Source organism: Clupea harengus, chromosome 6 (assembly GCF_900700415.2).
Source record: "Clupea harengus chromosome 6, Ch_v2.0.2, whole genome shotgun sequence".
In the NCBI taxonomy this organism is placed as follows: domain Eukaryota; kingdom Metazoa; phylum Chordata; class Actinopteri; order Clupeiformes; family Clupeidae; genus Clupea; species Clupea harengus.
In genome coordinates, this window is record NC_045157.1 from 25,070,131 (window position 1) to 25,087,225 (window position 17,095).

Consider the following 17,095-nt stretch of genomic DNA (forward strand, 5'->3'; position numbering starts at 1 on the left):
CAATTGTTTTCTCAGCCAAGCAAGTGCAATGAAGTTAAAAAATGTTGTCTTTTAGGCAAAACTTTCTATATGTCATATCACAGACACAAGTAACCTTTTTTCAGCTGAACAACTCTAAAAACTCTCTCTATATATTAAAAAGACATTACAGGTTTATTTCCCAGCTTAGCTTGTATTTTTCAACTTTCACCTTTAGTGTTTTTGGGAGCATAGATAGTCTATGAAATTAGTGTGTTTTTTGATCGGTATTCGTTTTACGAGTTCTGACTTTTATTTTGAAAAAGAAAAGAGGCCATATTAAAAGGTTCGTGTAGCTGGCTACCACACGCAGTTACGTTAACCGAATAACTCCCCACGAAACATAAGATGGCTTGTGTTGAAGATGATTTGTTTGGCACTATTTTTATGGCTGATGACCGGTAGGACCTATATTCATTCTGTTGTTCTTCAGACTGCTTTAATAACATACCCCGAATGTATTTTAACGTAGCCCAACACAAGCCGTTGGAACTTGCAAATTGGATGATTTCATAGAGGTTCACGCCCACAGATGAAAGTGGATGTAACTGAAAATGTTTGTGGCAGCTACATAGACCCCCCAAAATATGTTAGCTATTTGACATGGTAATTGGATTCAAATAACGACTGCACGCAAGGCTTTACTGGATCTTACTGCGGTGCCATATGACTTCACACGTTGACATCAGACAAGCTATTTTAATAGTGTTACGTTGCCGACACGACATACTCCCCGTGTTCCTTGTTGTTTACAGTTAATAGGCTACAGTTCAGATTCCTCTGTCCATTTTTTATAACTATGATATGATAGAACTGACTAAATTAATCATAGCGTTCATTTAATGAATCATTGTTGAGATACATTCCATAGGTCGGCATAGCAGGTCACATAAAGTCAGTGCAGCGTGTTTTCTTCACATTTTAAATCTTCAGCCTCACTATAGCATAAAACAATAAATGTATTGAGCGCCACTGTTGCAGAAATCATATATCACATCCAGGGATTTCTTACATTTTAAAACTATAGATTATTAGAGTCGACCGGAAGTTTGTAGTTTTTAGTGTTAGCATGTTAACACTTCCTGGTTCCAAAGAAAACATCCTTATGGAAAAATGAACGGGTTTTCGCAAAATCGGCGGAAATAAGGTTTGAGCGAGATTTAAAAAGTAGTTATCAGTTGGTCTTTTGCAACGATCTTTTGTCTTGTCTCGTAAAACATATGTTGCTCCCAAATATGCTATAGCAGAAAAAGAATGGACCACATTGTGTCACTTGCCTCAGACAACACGAGGGTATCCATGGTTACATGGACAAGTCTTACCTCACACCCCGCGGTTTCCTATGTCGCGAGAATTGGTACTTTTTGCTACTGAGCTCCCCCTAAAGTTGCGGAGTGTAGCTAACTTGTACACCACTGTCAAAAATACAAATTGCCCTTTGAGACCCCCCTAAAGGACTGTACACGTGTATTTGTTGACAAGCTAAAGAATATGGAACTGGCAAATAGACTGACAAGGTAGAGTAATATCACAAGATTTTATACAAATATGACTCTGCATAGCTTTATGTATTGTGACATCAGAGATGAACGCTTACATAACCAAAGAATAAATAAAAAAAAGAGTGACCAATTACAATTTTTGCTGAAATATTGCTCTCACATTCAGCCCATACACTTTGTTTTCTAAGCGTTTGAATGTGGAGTATGTGTAATCTAATAAAATGTTGGCGACACGCTAAATATACATTGGACAGTTTAATTTATTACAAGCTAACTGGTTTTCAAGGTTGCAAACTTCCCAGGCTTATTGGCATGAGATTAATCGATTTGGATGCTAGCCTGAGACAGGACAGGTCGATGACTTTGGGCCTCGCAAACTACAAATCTCTGTGAGACAAGGATGACACCAATAAGGTTACAGCCTACGTCTCATTCTTTCATAAATAACATTGGTAGGGATGTTTATGATGAGAAATTCTATTCAAATGGGTTAACATTGCATTTTAAATGGTGTATGATGCCATGGTGTCCATACCTCTGTACCGACATAGTTTGATATGTTTTTGTCTCTACTAGGTATCATATTCATGGCTATGATGAAGGTTTTGAAGAAGGCAAGCGACAGGGATGGCATGAGGGTCGAAACCATGGCAGGATTCATGGAGGCAAACTGTCAGCCGAGGCAAGTTTCTTATTAGCCATACTTGATGACCGTCTTGATGTGCTTTTTTTGTCACCTCATTAATGTGCTTTTATTGTCATGTCATCTACTGTCAATTTTCCCCTGTTGTGGGACATAGATAGTGTGAAAAGATATTTGAATTTTGTGATTCATCCCCTTCCTCCAATATGTGCCCCTAGATACAAGTGCCTCTACTATAACCTACATTGTGTAGACTAGCACAGTCCCGCACCAGACTTGAACTCATAACCTCGGACATGGGAGGTGGGCTTGCTAGCAAGGAGGCTAAAACCTATGGGTGCTAGCGTGTGTTGCTAGCACATCTTTTAAGGTGTCGGGGAGTGAGGTTTAATCACTGCACAGCACTGTACCTGCTGGCTAGCATTATATGGGGGATGGATAGATAGATGGAAAGAGTGGAAGGAGGCTCTGGAGAGAGAGAGAGAATGAGTGAAAGTGGGAAAGAAAAAAAAAGGGCATGGAGAGAAAGGAGATGGTTACAATGATCGATAGATAGAGTGGAAGATAGACATAGATATGACGTGGAAGAAAGGAGGAAAAAAGATGGAAGGGAGAAAAGAGAACTTGAAAGAGTGGGAATCGATGGACAGAGTAATAGAAAGAAAAGGGGGAAGCCGTATAGAGTGGATATACAGTTTTGTAGTTCCAAAATGTCCACTTACCCACGCACCTACCCACTCACTCACTCGCTTACTCACTATCTAGAAAAATCTACTGATTTCACTATGAAGGGGAATCAGATGTTAAAAACAAGAGAGAGATTTTGAACACTTCATTCCAAAACATTCCATTTGCAGTGGACTCTTTCCAAAACGTCAACATTTTAAAGTGTCAGGCAGGCATCTTTTAGGCATATCCAACCAGGGACTTACATGTAAACTAAAATTAAATTGTAATGCACTGGAGAAAGACTCTGTTCTGCTCTGTTGTAGTATACATCATTTGTACACTACAATTTGTGGCGTGTAGGGGAGTTTTATAGTGCTCTGCTTTTACTTCTTGCTGAAGAGGTTTCCAGGTGATATGTTGTGAAATGAGAAATGAGAGAATGTGTGAGAATGTGAAATGAAAACTATTCATTCTCAAAATCTTGTGTTACCTCTACCACTATGTTGTTTTGTGTTGATTGGCTGGAATTGTTTATCACTCGATCCCATGTACAGCTCCTGGACTGTATGAACACCAGAGGTTTTTTTAAGCAAACCCTTTTTTCTTTTCAGGTGTCATTCTACAGAGGTTTTGCATTGACATGGAAATACCTTCTTCAAATGAATATGGATTCCAAAGCAAGGTGAATGGGCCATCAAATATTTGAAAATATGTTCTTCTTTCTTTCTCTGCCCAGTATGTTCCCTCTCACCTTATATTGTACTTCTTGATAGGAAACCACTGAAGATATTGGAAGCACTTACTGGGATGATCCAAACATTTCCACTTGAGGACCCACAGAACCAGGAACTTGAAGAAAATATGAAGCAGATTCGGGCCAAATTTAGACAGGTGTGAATATTCATTTTCAAAAACATCTATTTCTTTCTCCCATTTTTGACCCATACCTCATCAAAGTGGTAATTGTGTAACATTTACGGTCACTCTCCTGTACAGATGTCACAAAGTATGCTTTCTGGGACAGAAGTTTATTTTGCATTTTCTTTCCATCCCCATTCACTATGCTCCCCTATTGCATTTACATTTACATTTAGTCATTTAGCAGACGCTTTTATCCAAAGCGACTTACATATGTGCGACTCTAGCAATACGGAGTTCTGTTCCAAAACTAGTAAGCTAACTACCTAAAAGGCATGCAAAAACCTTGCAAACCCCACCAACAGCCCAGCTGACACTGATATAGGCCTGCAACACACACACAAAGTGGTGTCTTTTGGCAGTTTTTTTTTGCGGATTAGCCTTGGCGGAACCGAGATAGCCTGTCCTCAATCATCGCGTTTATTTAAACTGGCTAATAGGACATTTGATCGACTTAGTTGAACCACGTACGAGGAATAGGGCCCTGGTCTTCCTTACAGTCCAAGTTTGTTTGTTTCAACAGAACTGACATTTAACACGTACACAAGGCAAATGTACCCAATACATACAAACATAAGCTGGTATATACAGGAGGACACATACAAAATGAATAGTGGGAGCAATGGGGAGAGAGCATTCAAGCATTGAAGAACAACTTAGTGGGTATACATTAGGATTAAGATAGTGTCAAGTCTTTCATTTGCAAAACACAGCTTACAGACTCGCATTTCCTTTAGCAAAATGTTCATGAATGTTCTTAAAATATGGGAATGAGCCCCAGGAGATGTGAGACTCAAAACTCTTCTCAAATAAGCGCTCCCAGAACATTCTTTAAAGGCAGGGTCACAGCACTTTACTGCTCCTGGGGCTGCATACTGTCCCATTGGAAAGTTTACATGATTACTTTCTTAATAGCTAAACCTGTTGTGATGGTACAAGACAATGACTTAAGGTTATTAGATAATAATTTAAATGTATTACTAATGGGTTGATAGCATTTAACATCACATGTAAGTAACTGTTCTGTGATTATGGATGTAGCTTAACCATAGTTAATTTGGTTTTCCTCAGGTTTGCTCTTTACTACACATCTCTACAGACTTCAATGGTTATGTCAATAGCCCGGGACAGCTGTCATTCTAAATGTGAGGTAGAGACACCATAACTGGAAAACTGGAGTGCAGCAGTAAACCAAGAGGACCAGAGGATTGTCGTAGCATCTGTTTTGGACGTCTACAACAACAACATCTTTTGACTTAAGCCTTAATAACCTTTTCTGTCATTTTGACAAAACTATGATCTGTGTTGGTAAAGAAAACAACATTTAGACAATAGGTAGTCATTTTGCCACATTGTGCAACCCAAGGACTGATCCCAAAATCCGACTCCTAGTAGGAGCCAGGTATACAGAATTAAATTATTGAGACAAGGAAATGTCTTTGATAATAACGCCTGTGAAATAAACTTTAATACATTTTTACATCGTCTTGCCATTGTCATTAATTTTCACCATGGCTATGAATTAGTTGTGCCAGAAAAGTTTTTTATAGTCATCACTTTGCATAAGCACTTTACAGCACAAAAAATGAATACTGCAGATAGGAAGATGTCCGCAATTCCCTGCACAGAGCTTAGGTGCATTGTGGGAAATGGCCACCCATAATGCTGAGGCTGTAGTCTTGTAGCAAACTATAGCAGTGTTCAGTCACATGGGCAACCCTCAGCCATCCAACAAGGAGACCCATGCTTAGGCACCAATAGCCAACCCACTCAAGTAGGGCTTTGTTGATGCAGAGAGAACATTCCACCCCCAGCTAGTCACCACCCCATCCCATCATCTGATTTTCCCTGCAAGTATGGAGGGCTTAGCACCCAAACCACCTGCTCCATCCCCACCCTCAGTCCCCACATTATCTCCCATGTCAAAACCCCCTCTCTACCTTCAGCAGCTTGCCCCACCATTACAGAGACTGAAGTATTTCACATATGAAACCCATGAACAATTTATCTTTAAATATGAGGTAATGTCAGCTACAGAAGTGGTTACATTGAGCCACCTAGCAGCTTGTAGAGGTTCGTCAGTAAAGCTGTGTAATGAAGTTATCCACCTGATCATGAGAAGAGAGATGTGTTAAGACTGTGGGACCTAATTCAGCTGTTAGGGTACCAATTACATGCCAGGAGGGGCATCAGGAGTCTGTCCAGTTTGGTCACTTCTTGAGTGCTGTCCCCAGTGCAGCTGCTCTGCCTGAACTGCCACTTCTCTCGTCTCGACAAAAGATAGGCAATACAGGATTCATGATCAGTTAAGATTCTTTGAGTACATGGCATCTGTACTATACAACAACAGAATGATCTGGCCTTATCAATATGCTGCATTGTCCTAGTGCAGTCCATGGTCAGCTCTTGCCTTAACTATTGGATCTACTTTTGCAAGACTACAAAAATATGTGGTCAAACCTTAGCAGATGTTCGTCAAACAGTAAAAGAAGGCAGATGTCACTCATCTGTACATTAGCCTCTACTGGCTCCCTGTGGCTGCTAACAATAAATAGTCACTAGTGCACACAGAGCCATCCGAGTGGGAACTACTGCAGAGGTGCTGGCCTTGAAGGAGTTCTACAAAATGCATCTAATAAAGAAAATAAAAAAACAAATCAGAAACGGATGGAAATGGTGTACTTGAAGAGGCAAATTAGAATGACAGATCTTGAAATAGGATTACTGGGATGCCGGTTAGAGGTGGGTGCATGGTCACAGGTGAATCATGTTAAATATTGGAATATAAAAATATGAATTGTTCCATTTGTATTTGCAGGAAATAAAGGATGACTGAAATGTGAATGATTTGTCTTTATTTGAGAGCTGGAGGTGGTGCTTACTCATGTCTTGTATTGCTCTTCTATCCAGTCTTCCTCATCGTTCATTTGTACAGCAGGGTTTCTCTCTGATTGTGGCTATATTATGGAGAACACATGAACCATGGACACTGGAACCAGGCTTTGAGAATGCCTATGGTCATCTCAACCTGGGCTCTAGTCTTGCAGTGGGCCACATTGGACCTCTGTTGGGGCCCAGGCCCCGGGGACAGAGAGGGCTGGCACGGACACCCTCGGTCGCCAAGCACGTGGCCATAAAACTCTCCTGTAGTTATACAGTGGATACATGTTGAGGGTGTTAAAAGAGGGAAGCAAGGGAATGACAGGCCTATTTGTACAAAGCTTTACTTCCTATGTGCAAATCTGTTACTCAGGGTACACTCATGATACATTTGTGAGTCATGCACAGAGCTGGGCCACTTGGCCTCCACATTAGTGATTATGTGTGCTGCATCACATGTGATCTTGACAAAGCAGAGAATGAACGATATTAGTGGCAGTATATTGTGATGTATAGTCTTTGTTATTGAGACAGTAGTCAATTGACCTGCACATTAATGATATGGAAAGACTTCCTATTCACATAGTGTCCTTCATTAACCGAAGGAGCCCTGATGGGGATATGTGTGACAACTCACCTCAGGGCATGACACAGACTTCCATGGCCATATGACCTGTACTCTCCTTGGTAGGGCGCCACCTGATCCTGGTGAAGGGCCACACATTGTCCTCCCAGCCTCCTTTGGATCCGGTAGGTCACCTTGGCAACTCTTTCCTCCGTGTATGCTGGTCCATCCCATGCACAGTCCAGCTTGGGGGGTGGTGGGCATACTCCAACCCCGAAGGGGCCTTAAGGGCAATCACGGGTCTGGCCCATGAGCAGTGCAGTGTACTGATGGGGTCTACAGCTCTCAGACATGAGGAGTGCCTGTGTGCATCTGGTGGATCCTTTGGGTTTGTGGGAAAGCCCCCGACACATCCACTACTACCCAGTCTATACCCCATTGCCTTTGTTGAACAGGGGATTGGCCAATGGGTCCTTTACGGGCTGTGCAAGCATCACATTTACGGCAGTAGGACTACATCCAGCTGCTTCAGTATAACTCCTGCCGCACGTGTTTCAGTGTCTTTTTGACCACAAAGTACCCAACTCCAGGCTGCCCATGCATGGCGTCAAGGACCAACCTGCAGCAGGACCTGGGGATAACAATCTGCCATTACAAGCTCCACCCAGCGCCACTTCAGCACCCCAGAACGTAATACCAGCCCATCCTGCATGGACCATAGTCCCCTTTCTGTGACTCCGTGGGCAGCCACATTCTCCCAACATGGACACTGTCCAGCCTCCACCCAACTGAGTTCAGGATCCCTCCGTTGTTCTGCAGCCCAGGTCATGCTCAAGCTTGGCAGAACGGCTCTTCGCTGGAATACTGTAGGTTCTTCCCCTGGCTCATCCTGCACTGGAAATCCTCCCACACTGGAGGAATGATGCTGAGCATCTCCGCCTGAATAACCCATCAGCATTCTGGTGGCTCTTCCCCTTTCTGTACTGGATGGTGAACTGAAACTCCTGAATCTGTTCAATCCATCGAGCTACCTGCCCCTCAGGCTCACGGGAAGAGAGGAGCAATGACACGGAAGCATGCTTGGTCTGGACCACAAATGGAAGGTGTATTAGAAATTATGCGAATTGTAAGTGTTATTGTGTAAAGCATGTCATGTAAAGTTGAGGAGAACTGGGGTGATTGTTTTTTCTGTCCTTGAAAATATAGTGTGCTGGAACAGTGATACTCCCTGTTCTTCTTATCTCTGTAACTCTGTTAAATAGACACTGCCAGTGAGAGAATTCATCCGATTCTCACAGACTGCTTGCTGTTCACACTGTGTGTTTCTGATCCTTCTGCAGAAGACTAATACACTTTATACTTATCTCTTATTATAAGACTGATCTCATTAGACTGGTTATTATCAGATTTCAATCACAAACGCCACAGAGATAATGCCTGAAACGGAGAACACCCTAAATGACGGCCAGCAGTTCTTGTCGGGTCACACGGTAGCTGCATTCCACTCTGTTAAGTCCGGCTGGAGACTCTTGAGACAAGATGGCTCCAAGTCCAACATTACTGGCATCTGTATGCAGGAAAAATGGCAGCTTTGGGTCTGGTGCAAGAAGGATGGGTGCATTGCAAAGGGCATGTTTTAGATAAGGGGTTCTCAAACTTTTGCAAGCCGGCCACCAGTAGTAGGCTACAGTAGTAGTAGTAGTAGAATTGTTGTTGTTATTGGGATATTATTATTATTTCTTCAAAGCCTACATTTATGCTAAAAAAAGAGCTTAAGCCAAAGTTTTGAAATTAGGTATGCATCTTCTTGGCTACATTATTTGGATGCATACCAAATATGTTCTATGTTGTCCATAGGGGACGCTGTAACTGACTCGTATTACTCACTGCTATGTGGTAGGTCAAGTTAAGATAAGAGACTAAGGTTGATGAATGGTCATTTTGTATTCATGCGGATTCTTGTAAATTGGTAAAACGTGTTAGCTGTGTGATATCCCCACCACGCTGAGGGCAACACTGAATAGCAGGGCAGCGTAAGTGGTGATAAAGTACACTGCTGGATAGGATCAACTATTAGTTGTGTATATCATACTGACTATTTCAATAAGGTGTGTCAATTTATTATGTGTCTGCCTAATTTAGAGGGGAGATAGAATGCTGTGCTGATTTCCAGGTGTGTGTGCCTTGGCGTGCAGGCTGCAAACTGGACTGAGAATGATTTAATCAGTTTCTTCTTTTATGTTGAGCTCATGTATGAATGTTTGTACATAAGTATGTTTTGTTCATGAATGTATTGTATTTACATTTCGTTTGTACGTCCAGTGTTTGTTACTCTAAAATACTCATTTTTGTATCAAGGGGGGTGCGGGCAGACCCCCTAACAATAATTGTCTAGTGATGCTAACCATTACCAAAAGGTTTTATGCAGCAATCCGTGGACATCCATGGACACTTCAGTTGAGTATCATGGTTGTTGCGTGTGCTCTAAATCTTCGAAAAACGACTTCCAAGTAGTCTCGTAAGTCATCAGACAAGACTAGGCTAGTTCCTGACACATTTTAAACGCACGCTTCCTGCATGCGCTACAATTCGACACACAAACATTATCATTATATCCTATAGGCTGTGAGGGCATATCCGTATCCGCGTTTGCTCCAATGAAACAGCTGAACGTCAATGCAAAGACACTCGAAAGTGAAAATGGTAGCAACCCCAGATGGTTGAAAGAAGAGCATATCCCGAAAAACTTGAACGACAGGGTCAGACATTTAGCTAATCTAAGAAAGTGAAGACAGCAGCTAACTTGACCTGCCGGCTTTTATGTATAGACCTATAAGGACTTTGGGCTACTCTGTTGGAGTGTGACTGTGACTTTTTAGTCTATCTAATTCGAACAGAATGGACGCGGTAGGTGCATTTAACGCTATGTTGCTAAACATCTCCAACGAGTTTAAGGATGACAATTTGCGGGATCTCAAGTTCTTGTGTAATGATATCCCGAAGAAGCACAAGGAGGGAATAAAGAGTGGCGTAGAGCTTTTTCAGTATCTCACGCAAGTGGACAAACTAGGACCCAACAAAACTGAGTTTCTCCACAGCCTTTTGAGTAGAATTCACCGAAGTGATCTTGCAGACAAATTGAATGAACTACCGACGTATGCGACAAGAGACATACCAGACGAACAAGGGAGAAGGGAACAAGGTTTGTCTGGTTTATGCGATAACGCTATCGTCCTACTCACCCAGTCTTGGGGAAGCTAACGTTACTTAAAGCATAGCTTGGTAAGCTATTAATTACTTCACTCTAGAATAGGTTGAACTAAAACCAAGCTACCCCTTGGGAGACATTTAGTTGGGTTAACTACAGCTACCGAAAAAGTAGTTAAAACTACTCAAATTGTACATGTTATACGAAATTATGATCTAAATATATTACAGAACAGTGACAGCGAGAAATGGCCCTCAATTGAGTTTAATGCAAAAATCCCCTACTTGTCACAAGTCATACATAAACCAATGAAAATAAGATACCCCACTATTCATGGGAAAGTTACTAAATGGCAGTTATCAATACTTGTTGACACTTACTTTATTTAAGTTTAGATTTACAAATGCATTGCCACATTGCACATGCACTACACCCAGGCCAAGTGTGTGGTGGTTGCTGCTTGACATATCGATTCCAAGGGCATGCCTTCACAGCAGTCAGGATGAAAGAAAAAAGGGGCAGGGAGAGTACACAGTAGAGAAGCAATGGTAAAATACAAATTATAAAACATTCTTTCCTGTTGTGGCCCAAAGTCTGTATTTTACTACATAAAAACTGGCAAATAAAAAGTTATTTAACTACTTGAATCACTATGCATACAATATGAATGTAGTTGAACGACCAGCAAGCTACTTCAAAATGTAGTTAAACTACTCCCCAATATTGGTTTTAACACATTACAAAGTTACCCTTTCAATATTAGAAATGAGGCAGTTTATATTTTGTAATATGCAGTGTGCCAGACAAGTGGTGAGCTGTTGCGCTTTTAACTTAGTTGGCTCTTGAAGACAAAATACATTTGCGTAGAACCACACAAAAATGTACTTGAGCCATTATGTTCATTTAGAAAGTAACAGCCTATGTAGCAAAGTAGCTTACACACTAAGTTACATTGGAACTAGTCTACAGTGAGGTCCCATTGTAAAATGGTGATAGCCTAGTTCTCCTTGCAAATTACTTACTTAAGTAATTACTATTACTATTACTATTAATTACTATTTAAAGTGCAACTGCGCCCTTAAATGTGTGTGTTGTTTTTTTTAAGCTGTAAACTGAATGATATGACATGTCTTTGACTGGCGGCATACACACATAGACAAATTAGAATATTTTGTTATCTTTATGATAACCAACACGTTTTCTCCTTTCAACTTTATCCAGAAAAAGTGCAAATAGCAGTTGATGTCATTGTTGATAACCTTGGGAAAGACTGGAGAAAATATGGCAGGAGGCTGGGACTGAATGACGCGGCACTTGAACAAATCCAGGTGAAACATCCTTTTAACCTTGGTGAGCAAGTTATGGAGGTCATCACTGTGTGGAAGAAGATGCACAAAGGGGATGTCAAAGCAGATGAACTGATAAAAGCGCTTCGCGTTTGCAAGTTGAATTACACAGCTGATCAAGTCGAGAAGGAGATGGAGAACAAAGGATTTTAACTGCTAGACATATTTCCTTGAAGACACAACATTTGCTGGGTTGTGAGACTATGGCTGTATTCCATTTGATCCATGATCATATCAATGAACTCACTACTAATATGATTGAATTGCTGAATATTGATTAAAGTGAATATTTATTATTGCTCACGTCACTATTTAGCTCATGTTTCAGTGTGGGAATATCCTCAGTGCTGCTTCATGAGTACATTCCCTAAGTGCTTCTGATCAGTCTCTATGAATAGTGAAGGCCTGTCTTTTTGTGATATTGTCTCTGAACTTTTATCTGTCTATTTGTGATATTGTCACTGAACATTTATCTGTCTATTTGTGATATTGTCTCTGAACATTTATCTGTATTTGGCGTGCACATGCCAATGTGGTAATAGGTATAGGATGAAAAGGTCCAAATATCAACAGTATATTTATAGTATATAATATAACAATACTGCTCATACACAAGTCATTTAGAGACATACATGCCTATAAAACAACCCAAAAACATGATCATTGAACTTTTACAGTGTGTTGGTTATATGTGTCCTGGAGTCCTGGTTTAGAGTCAGGGGCAGTACAGGGGATTTCTCATGGCTCACTATGTACAGGAGTTAAGCTCTACATCATTAAATCACAATGATGGAATACTTGTCTCTAATCAGTTTCTAATCAAAAATAGATCAGGTCCAAAATGATAGGGGCTCCTTAATTGGCAACTTGGTATCCAACAAATACACCCATATGACCGCTAGGGGGTACTAGAATGGAAAAAATAACACATTTTCACTCACTACTCTTTACATGCATGGAATAGAATTATACTTTTTTTTTCGTGACACTTTTAAAGATCAACTGATGTATAGAGGAAATAAAGATATTGTCGCTCATTATGAACTTATTTTGACTTTATAATTGAATCACATCATCTATACAATAGTAAGTAGAAGTTAAGTAGAATTTTGATATGGTTGAAAAAAATCATATTGAGGCCTGGGCATCATGTTCATCATGTTCCTCAAACCATTCCTAAACAATGTCTGCAGTGTGGAAGGGTGTATTTTCCTACTGAAAGAGGCCTGCAATTAGGGAAAGATTCCTCATCAATTCAGTAAGACTCAGTAAGGTAAGTCAAGGAAGGATCCTAGGAAGGAGTCTTGCCTAGCCTCTAAAGGACCCAACTTGGAAGGGCCCTTCCTACCAAGGAAGCATCCTTGACTTTGAGAAATGCCCTCTGCCTGCAGGCAACAACACCCAGTCACACCAATCACACTTCCCTTCATTTATGGCACATTTAACAATTAATTTATGAAAGACTCACTCAAGTCGATTGCACACAATTTCAAAAGTTTATTTAGAATTATACACATTAGCTTGTTACAGTAGCTTCCTGTATTTTACAGTGAGGGAGACGAGAGGAATAGTTCTGAAGACAAGGGAAAAAGAATACTATTTGTTCTTATCTTCACATACCCTTTAACCACTAATTAAACTGATATTGAAATCCAAAGTCTTTTTGTTAAAAAAAGTGACAAATTAAACTAAATACCCCTACTATACATAAGCACTTAATCGCCATATTTATGCATATATGAATTTAATTCATAAAAAGAGGGCAGAAAATACCTTGGACACATCTGGCTGGAATTTGAAGAAAACATCTTGTACACATTTAACTATGCAACTGCATATTGATGAACACACACTGATATACACTTAACCAAGACTGAAGAGAAGAAACTGGAAAAAGAAAAAGAAGCCAGAAGCATGTCAAGTGAAATTAATTAAAAAAATGTAGGTTGCAGTAGCAGTACTGAAACACCAGTAGCATGTAATCTAAATTCCCCAGCTGTATGTTGTGTGCAGATTCCACATATCTTCACTCATCACCTAATAATTTTGTTATCAGAGGTGTAGGTTGATGTCAACAAGAACAAAAGGTCCCTGCTTCCCTTCAGCTCCTTGTTCTGCACGTATGATAAATGTCTGGTAATGAACCTTGAACCTTACTGAAAAAGGCACTGCATTTGTAATTTTTCAAGATAAGTTAGACCTGCTAGTTATATTCTTCACAGCTATTCGACACTATGCTTCAAGCTCTAAAAATGCAAAACGTGTGTACATAACTGAACATTTCTGTCTTCTACTCAATGAAAATTGGCAAGAATTGGCATAGGTGAGATGGACTAAAATCCTGGACAATGCACCTTGCAATTACCTAAACCTTGCCCGCAGTGCCACTGACAGCAATGGTGACAGTGTTGGCATGACGGTTTTACTGTCGTCAGGATGTAATTTTTTGAACGTAGTTAGCAGGGTAGAGACCCACTTCACCATTGTCAAGCTGCCCTTTGCACCAGCCCTGCTCATCCTCTTCCCCAAGTTTCAACAACTGTTCACCTGAAAAACAGAGATTATTACGGGATTATTACATTATAATTTTTATATATGTCAGATTTGGATGTTTATTCACTGAACTTGCAGTTGGAAATTCGATTGTCACGTTGTGACTTAGTGATGTGGAGAAGTTACAAAGCCTATAGACACGTCACATCATCTGAAATGATGAAAAACCTCTGACCAGCGGCTTTACCCTGTCAAACATGTTTACTTGTTTACAGAAGCTAAAGCTGGGAGCACCAGTACAACCCTCTAACCACCTCTATTAAGTGTTAGACTGTGAAGATAGTTGCATACTATCTATTCATACTAGCTATTTTTTTCCAATCTGACAGGAAATGGGAAAAGCCTTCCTTGATCATAATTATCTTTTGGTATCCCACCATTAAAAGGTAGTCTTCAATTATACTCCAATACATTTTTTAACAACATTCTCCTTACGGTCCTCTAACTGTGCGAACAGTGTGTGTGCGCAAAAAAACTCCACAATGCACAGTTCTAGCTCTCTAAATAGGGAAACAATCAAAGTGGGTCAGACCAAGCCATACACTTCTCCAGCCAATCAACACATTCCTTCAATTAAGGAGAACAGAAGAGAAGGATGTTGAGCTCAAATATCAGCAAACTTTTGCCAGAATTGAGGACTGCACATTTTAAAGTATTTGGTACAATTATCCATTCATTCATAAAGACATTGTTGCACTTAATACCAAGAGGAAGAGGTAATTGACTTTGGATATTAAATATCTTGGTGTTCCATACAAAAAAATAAATGGTTATAAACGGTCAGAAATAAAAGTATTTTATCAATCAACCTTTAAACATTTTGTAAGCGGAGGGTGTTTAGATTATGATTGGCGTATTGTTTGGATTTGAACTGAAACCTGTTTCCCTTTTTTTCATTGTATTTACCAATATGCAATAATGGCTGATAAATTGTTCCCTTTCCTACTGATTTCAATTGCCGTGTCATCATGAGGTCCCTGTTTTTGTGGGTTTTAGCTTAAACCTGGTGCGATGATGGTTTAAGGAGAGATTAGAACATTTTTCCCCAGAATTAGACTGATACTACATCCATTACACAGATATTATACACATTACACAGAACCGTAACTGTAGGCTGGTTTATTTTCTTTCAATTCAATTCAATTTCATTGATATAGCGCCAAAAGAATATAATTGTCAAGGCGTTTTACAGAGCCCAGGGCCTGACACCCCCTTACAGCAAGCACAATGACTACAGACACAAAAGACACACCAAATGAGAAATAGCACATTCTTTTTTTACCATGTGTAGCCTACACCAAGGACCATTGCATAAGAAGATATACTGTATATTGATTTATTAGCCAATGACCATTTGATTTTATGTGACATTCAAACACAAGCCACATTCACTTACGTTGCTTATTTGAGGAATTAGTAAGCTTTACCAACTGTTAAGATGGTTCTAGAGATACCTAGGAAAGTTCATAGCTAGGTTAATTGGCAAGAGACCTTGCATGTTTTACACCTCTTGCGGAGCATCCCGTTAAATACAGTCGGGTGGGAATACACGACACCTGTTACTTCATCGTTACCTGGGCATCCCCTTGGGAAATCACAAGGGGGAGAATATCTGAATGGCTCACTGAAGCACGTGTTTTCTGACATAGAAAGACCATAACAAAGTGACTGGGTTGTCTTTTTACAGCGTTTTTAGGTTGGTAGGCATGCCAGATACCCAAATTATCTGTCATATTATATCCCCTTGAAGCGTTGCTTCATTTGCTTTAATGGACGAGCTGCTCCTGATGTGTATATTGGCTACTGATACTTACTTGTGAAAAAGTTTGAAGCAAATAGTGTTCATTTGAGAAAATAGGGATAGGAATATAGAAATATATTTTGTCAAAATGGGCATTTTGGGCTTTGGAGCTACAGATTTTTATTGAAGGACAATATCATTCCAAGGATTGATAGAACTATGGATTTAGTACATAGAATCAAAATCTGGGGGGAAAAAACGAAGCGGCTTGAAATATTAACTTGTAAATTGAAAATTGAGGAACTCAGATGAAGTTGAAAAAATTAAAAACTCTCCATTATTATTTGAGCCATTGGTGAGTTTACATATATGTGGATACAGACCAAAATGACCCATAATTAAAAGCAGCGAATGGGGAGTTTACATATATGTGGATACAGACCAAAAATGACCCATATTTAAAAGCAGGGAATGGGGAGCTTGTGGATACAGACCAAAATGACCCATATTTAAAAGCAGCGAATGGGGAGCTTGTGGTTGTCATTAATAATCATTAATATGAATGAATACCTGATTTAAAGCTCAGTTCATCAGCCTCTTGCCCTGTGTAATCATACAGTGCTCTCACACGCACGGCCACCACTTTATCTTCCTCCTCTTCCACTCCATTTGTTGCAATAAACTTCTTGGGGCTTTCCTCATCAGACCACTCAGAGGAATAGTCTTTCACAGCTCTATTTTGCAGAATAGAGAGATAATCAGACAAAGTTTAGCAACATACAACATTACACATGAGTGATGCATTCAATGGATTTAATAATATAATGAAATATTCTACAAACAAGTTCTACGAATAAGTTCATTTTGAGGATGAAAACACATAGGCCTATGTAAATTATAGTATTAATTTGATTAAGTTATTTCAATGAGCACTCGCATTGATCCTGACTAGTGCTGGATAATGCAGTCATGATAACACGTGCCAACTTTAACTTCTATCAGTCACACTGGGAGAGTGTATGGGCCACGGCTGTTTAGTAACTCGGCAAAAA

At 40.0% G+C, this 17,095-nt stretch overlaps 3 protein-coding genes across 7 annotated transcripts in view; 2 read left to right on the forward strand and 1 right to left on the reverse strand.

The window, feature by feature from the left end:
- The first annotated feature begins 289 nt into the window (after positions 1–289).
- On the forward strand, positions 290–5,230 carry lto1 (LTO1 maturation factor of ABCE1). 2 transcript variants are annotated; one of them, XM_031569528.2, is made up of 6 exons: positions 323–419; positions 1,807–1,934; positions 2,097–2,202; positions 3,444–3,514; positions 3,606–3,723; positions 4,822–5,230. In XM_031569528.2, exons 2-6 carry the CDS (start codon positions 1,921–1,923, stop codon positions 4,891–4,893), a joined length of 381 nt encoding a protein of 126 aa, XP_031425388.1. In that variant the 5' UTR covers positions 323–419; positions 1,807–1,920; the 3' UTR covers positions 4,894–5,230. The 2 variants fall into 2 exon arrangements, with proteins under 2 accessions (XP_012670246.2, XP_031425388.1); XM_012814792.2 differs by lacking the exon at positions 1,807–1,934 and having other exon boundaries at positions 290–419.
- Positions 5,231–9,836: 4,606 nt separating this feature from the next.
- On the forward strand, positions 9,837–12,789 carry fadd (Fas (tnfrsf6)-associated via death domain). Its single transcript, XM_012814741.3, has 2 exons — positions 9,837–10,397; positions 11,625–12,789. The coding sequence occupies exons 1-2, from the start codon at positions 10,094–10,096 to the stop codon at positions 11,900–11,902; spliced, it is 582 nt and encodes a 193-aa protein (XP_012670195.1). The 5' UTR covers positions 9,837–10,093; the 3' UTR covers positions 11,903–12,789.
- Positions 12,790–13,231: 442 nt separating this feature from the next.
- The window catches only part of pacsin3 (protein kinase C and casein kinase substrate in neurons 3), a 45,446-nt gene continuing 41,582 nt past the window's right edge, over positions 13,232–17,095 (reverse strand). For all 4 annotated transcript variants that reach the window (XM_031569532.2, XM_031569533.2, XM_012814791.3 and 1 more), the window contains 2 exons: positions 16,614–16,777; positions 13,232–14,296 (listed from right to left, as the gene is read on the reverse strand). In XM_031569532.2, coding sequence (XP_031425392.1) covers positions 14,181–14,296; positions 16,614–16,777 — 280 coding nt within the window. In that variant the 3' untranslated portion in view covers positions 13,232–14,180. The remainder of the gene's footprint in view (positions 14,297–16,613; positions 16,778–17,095) is intronic.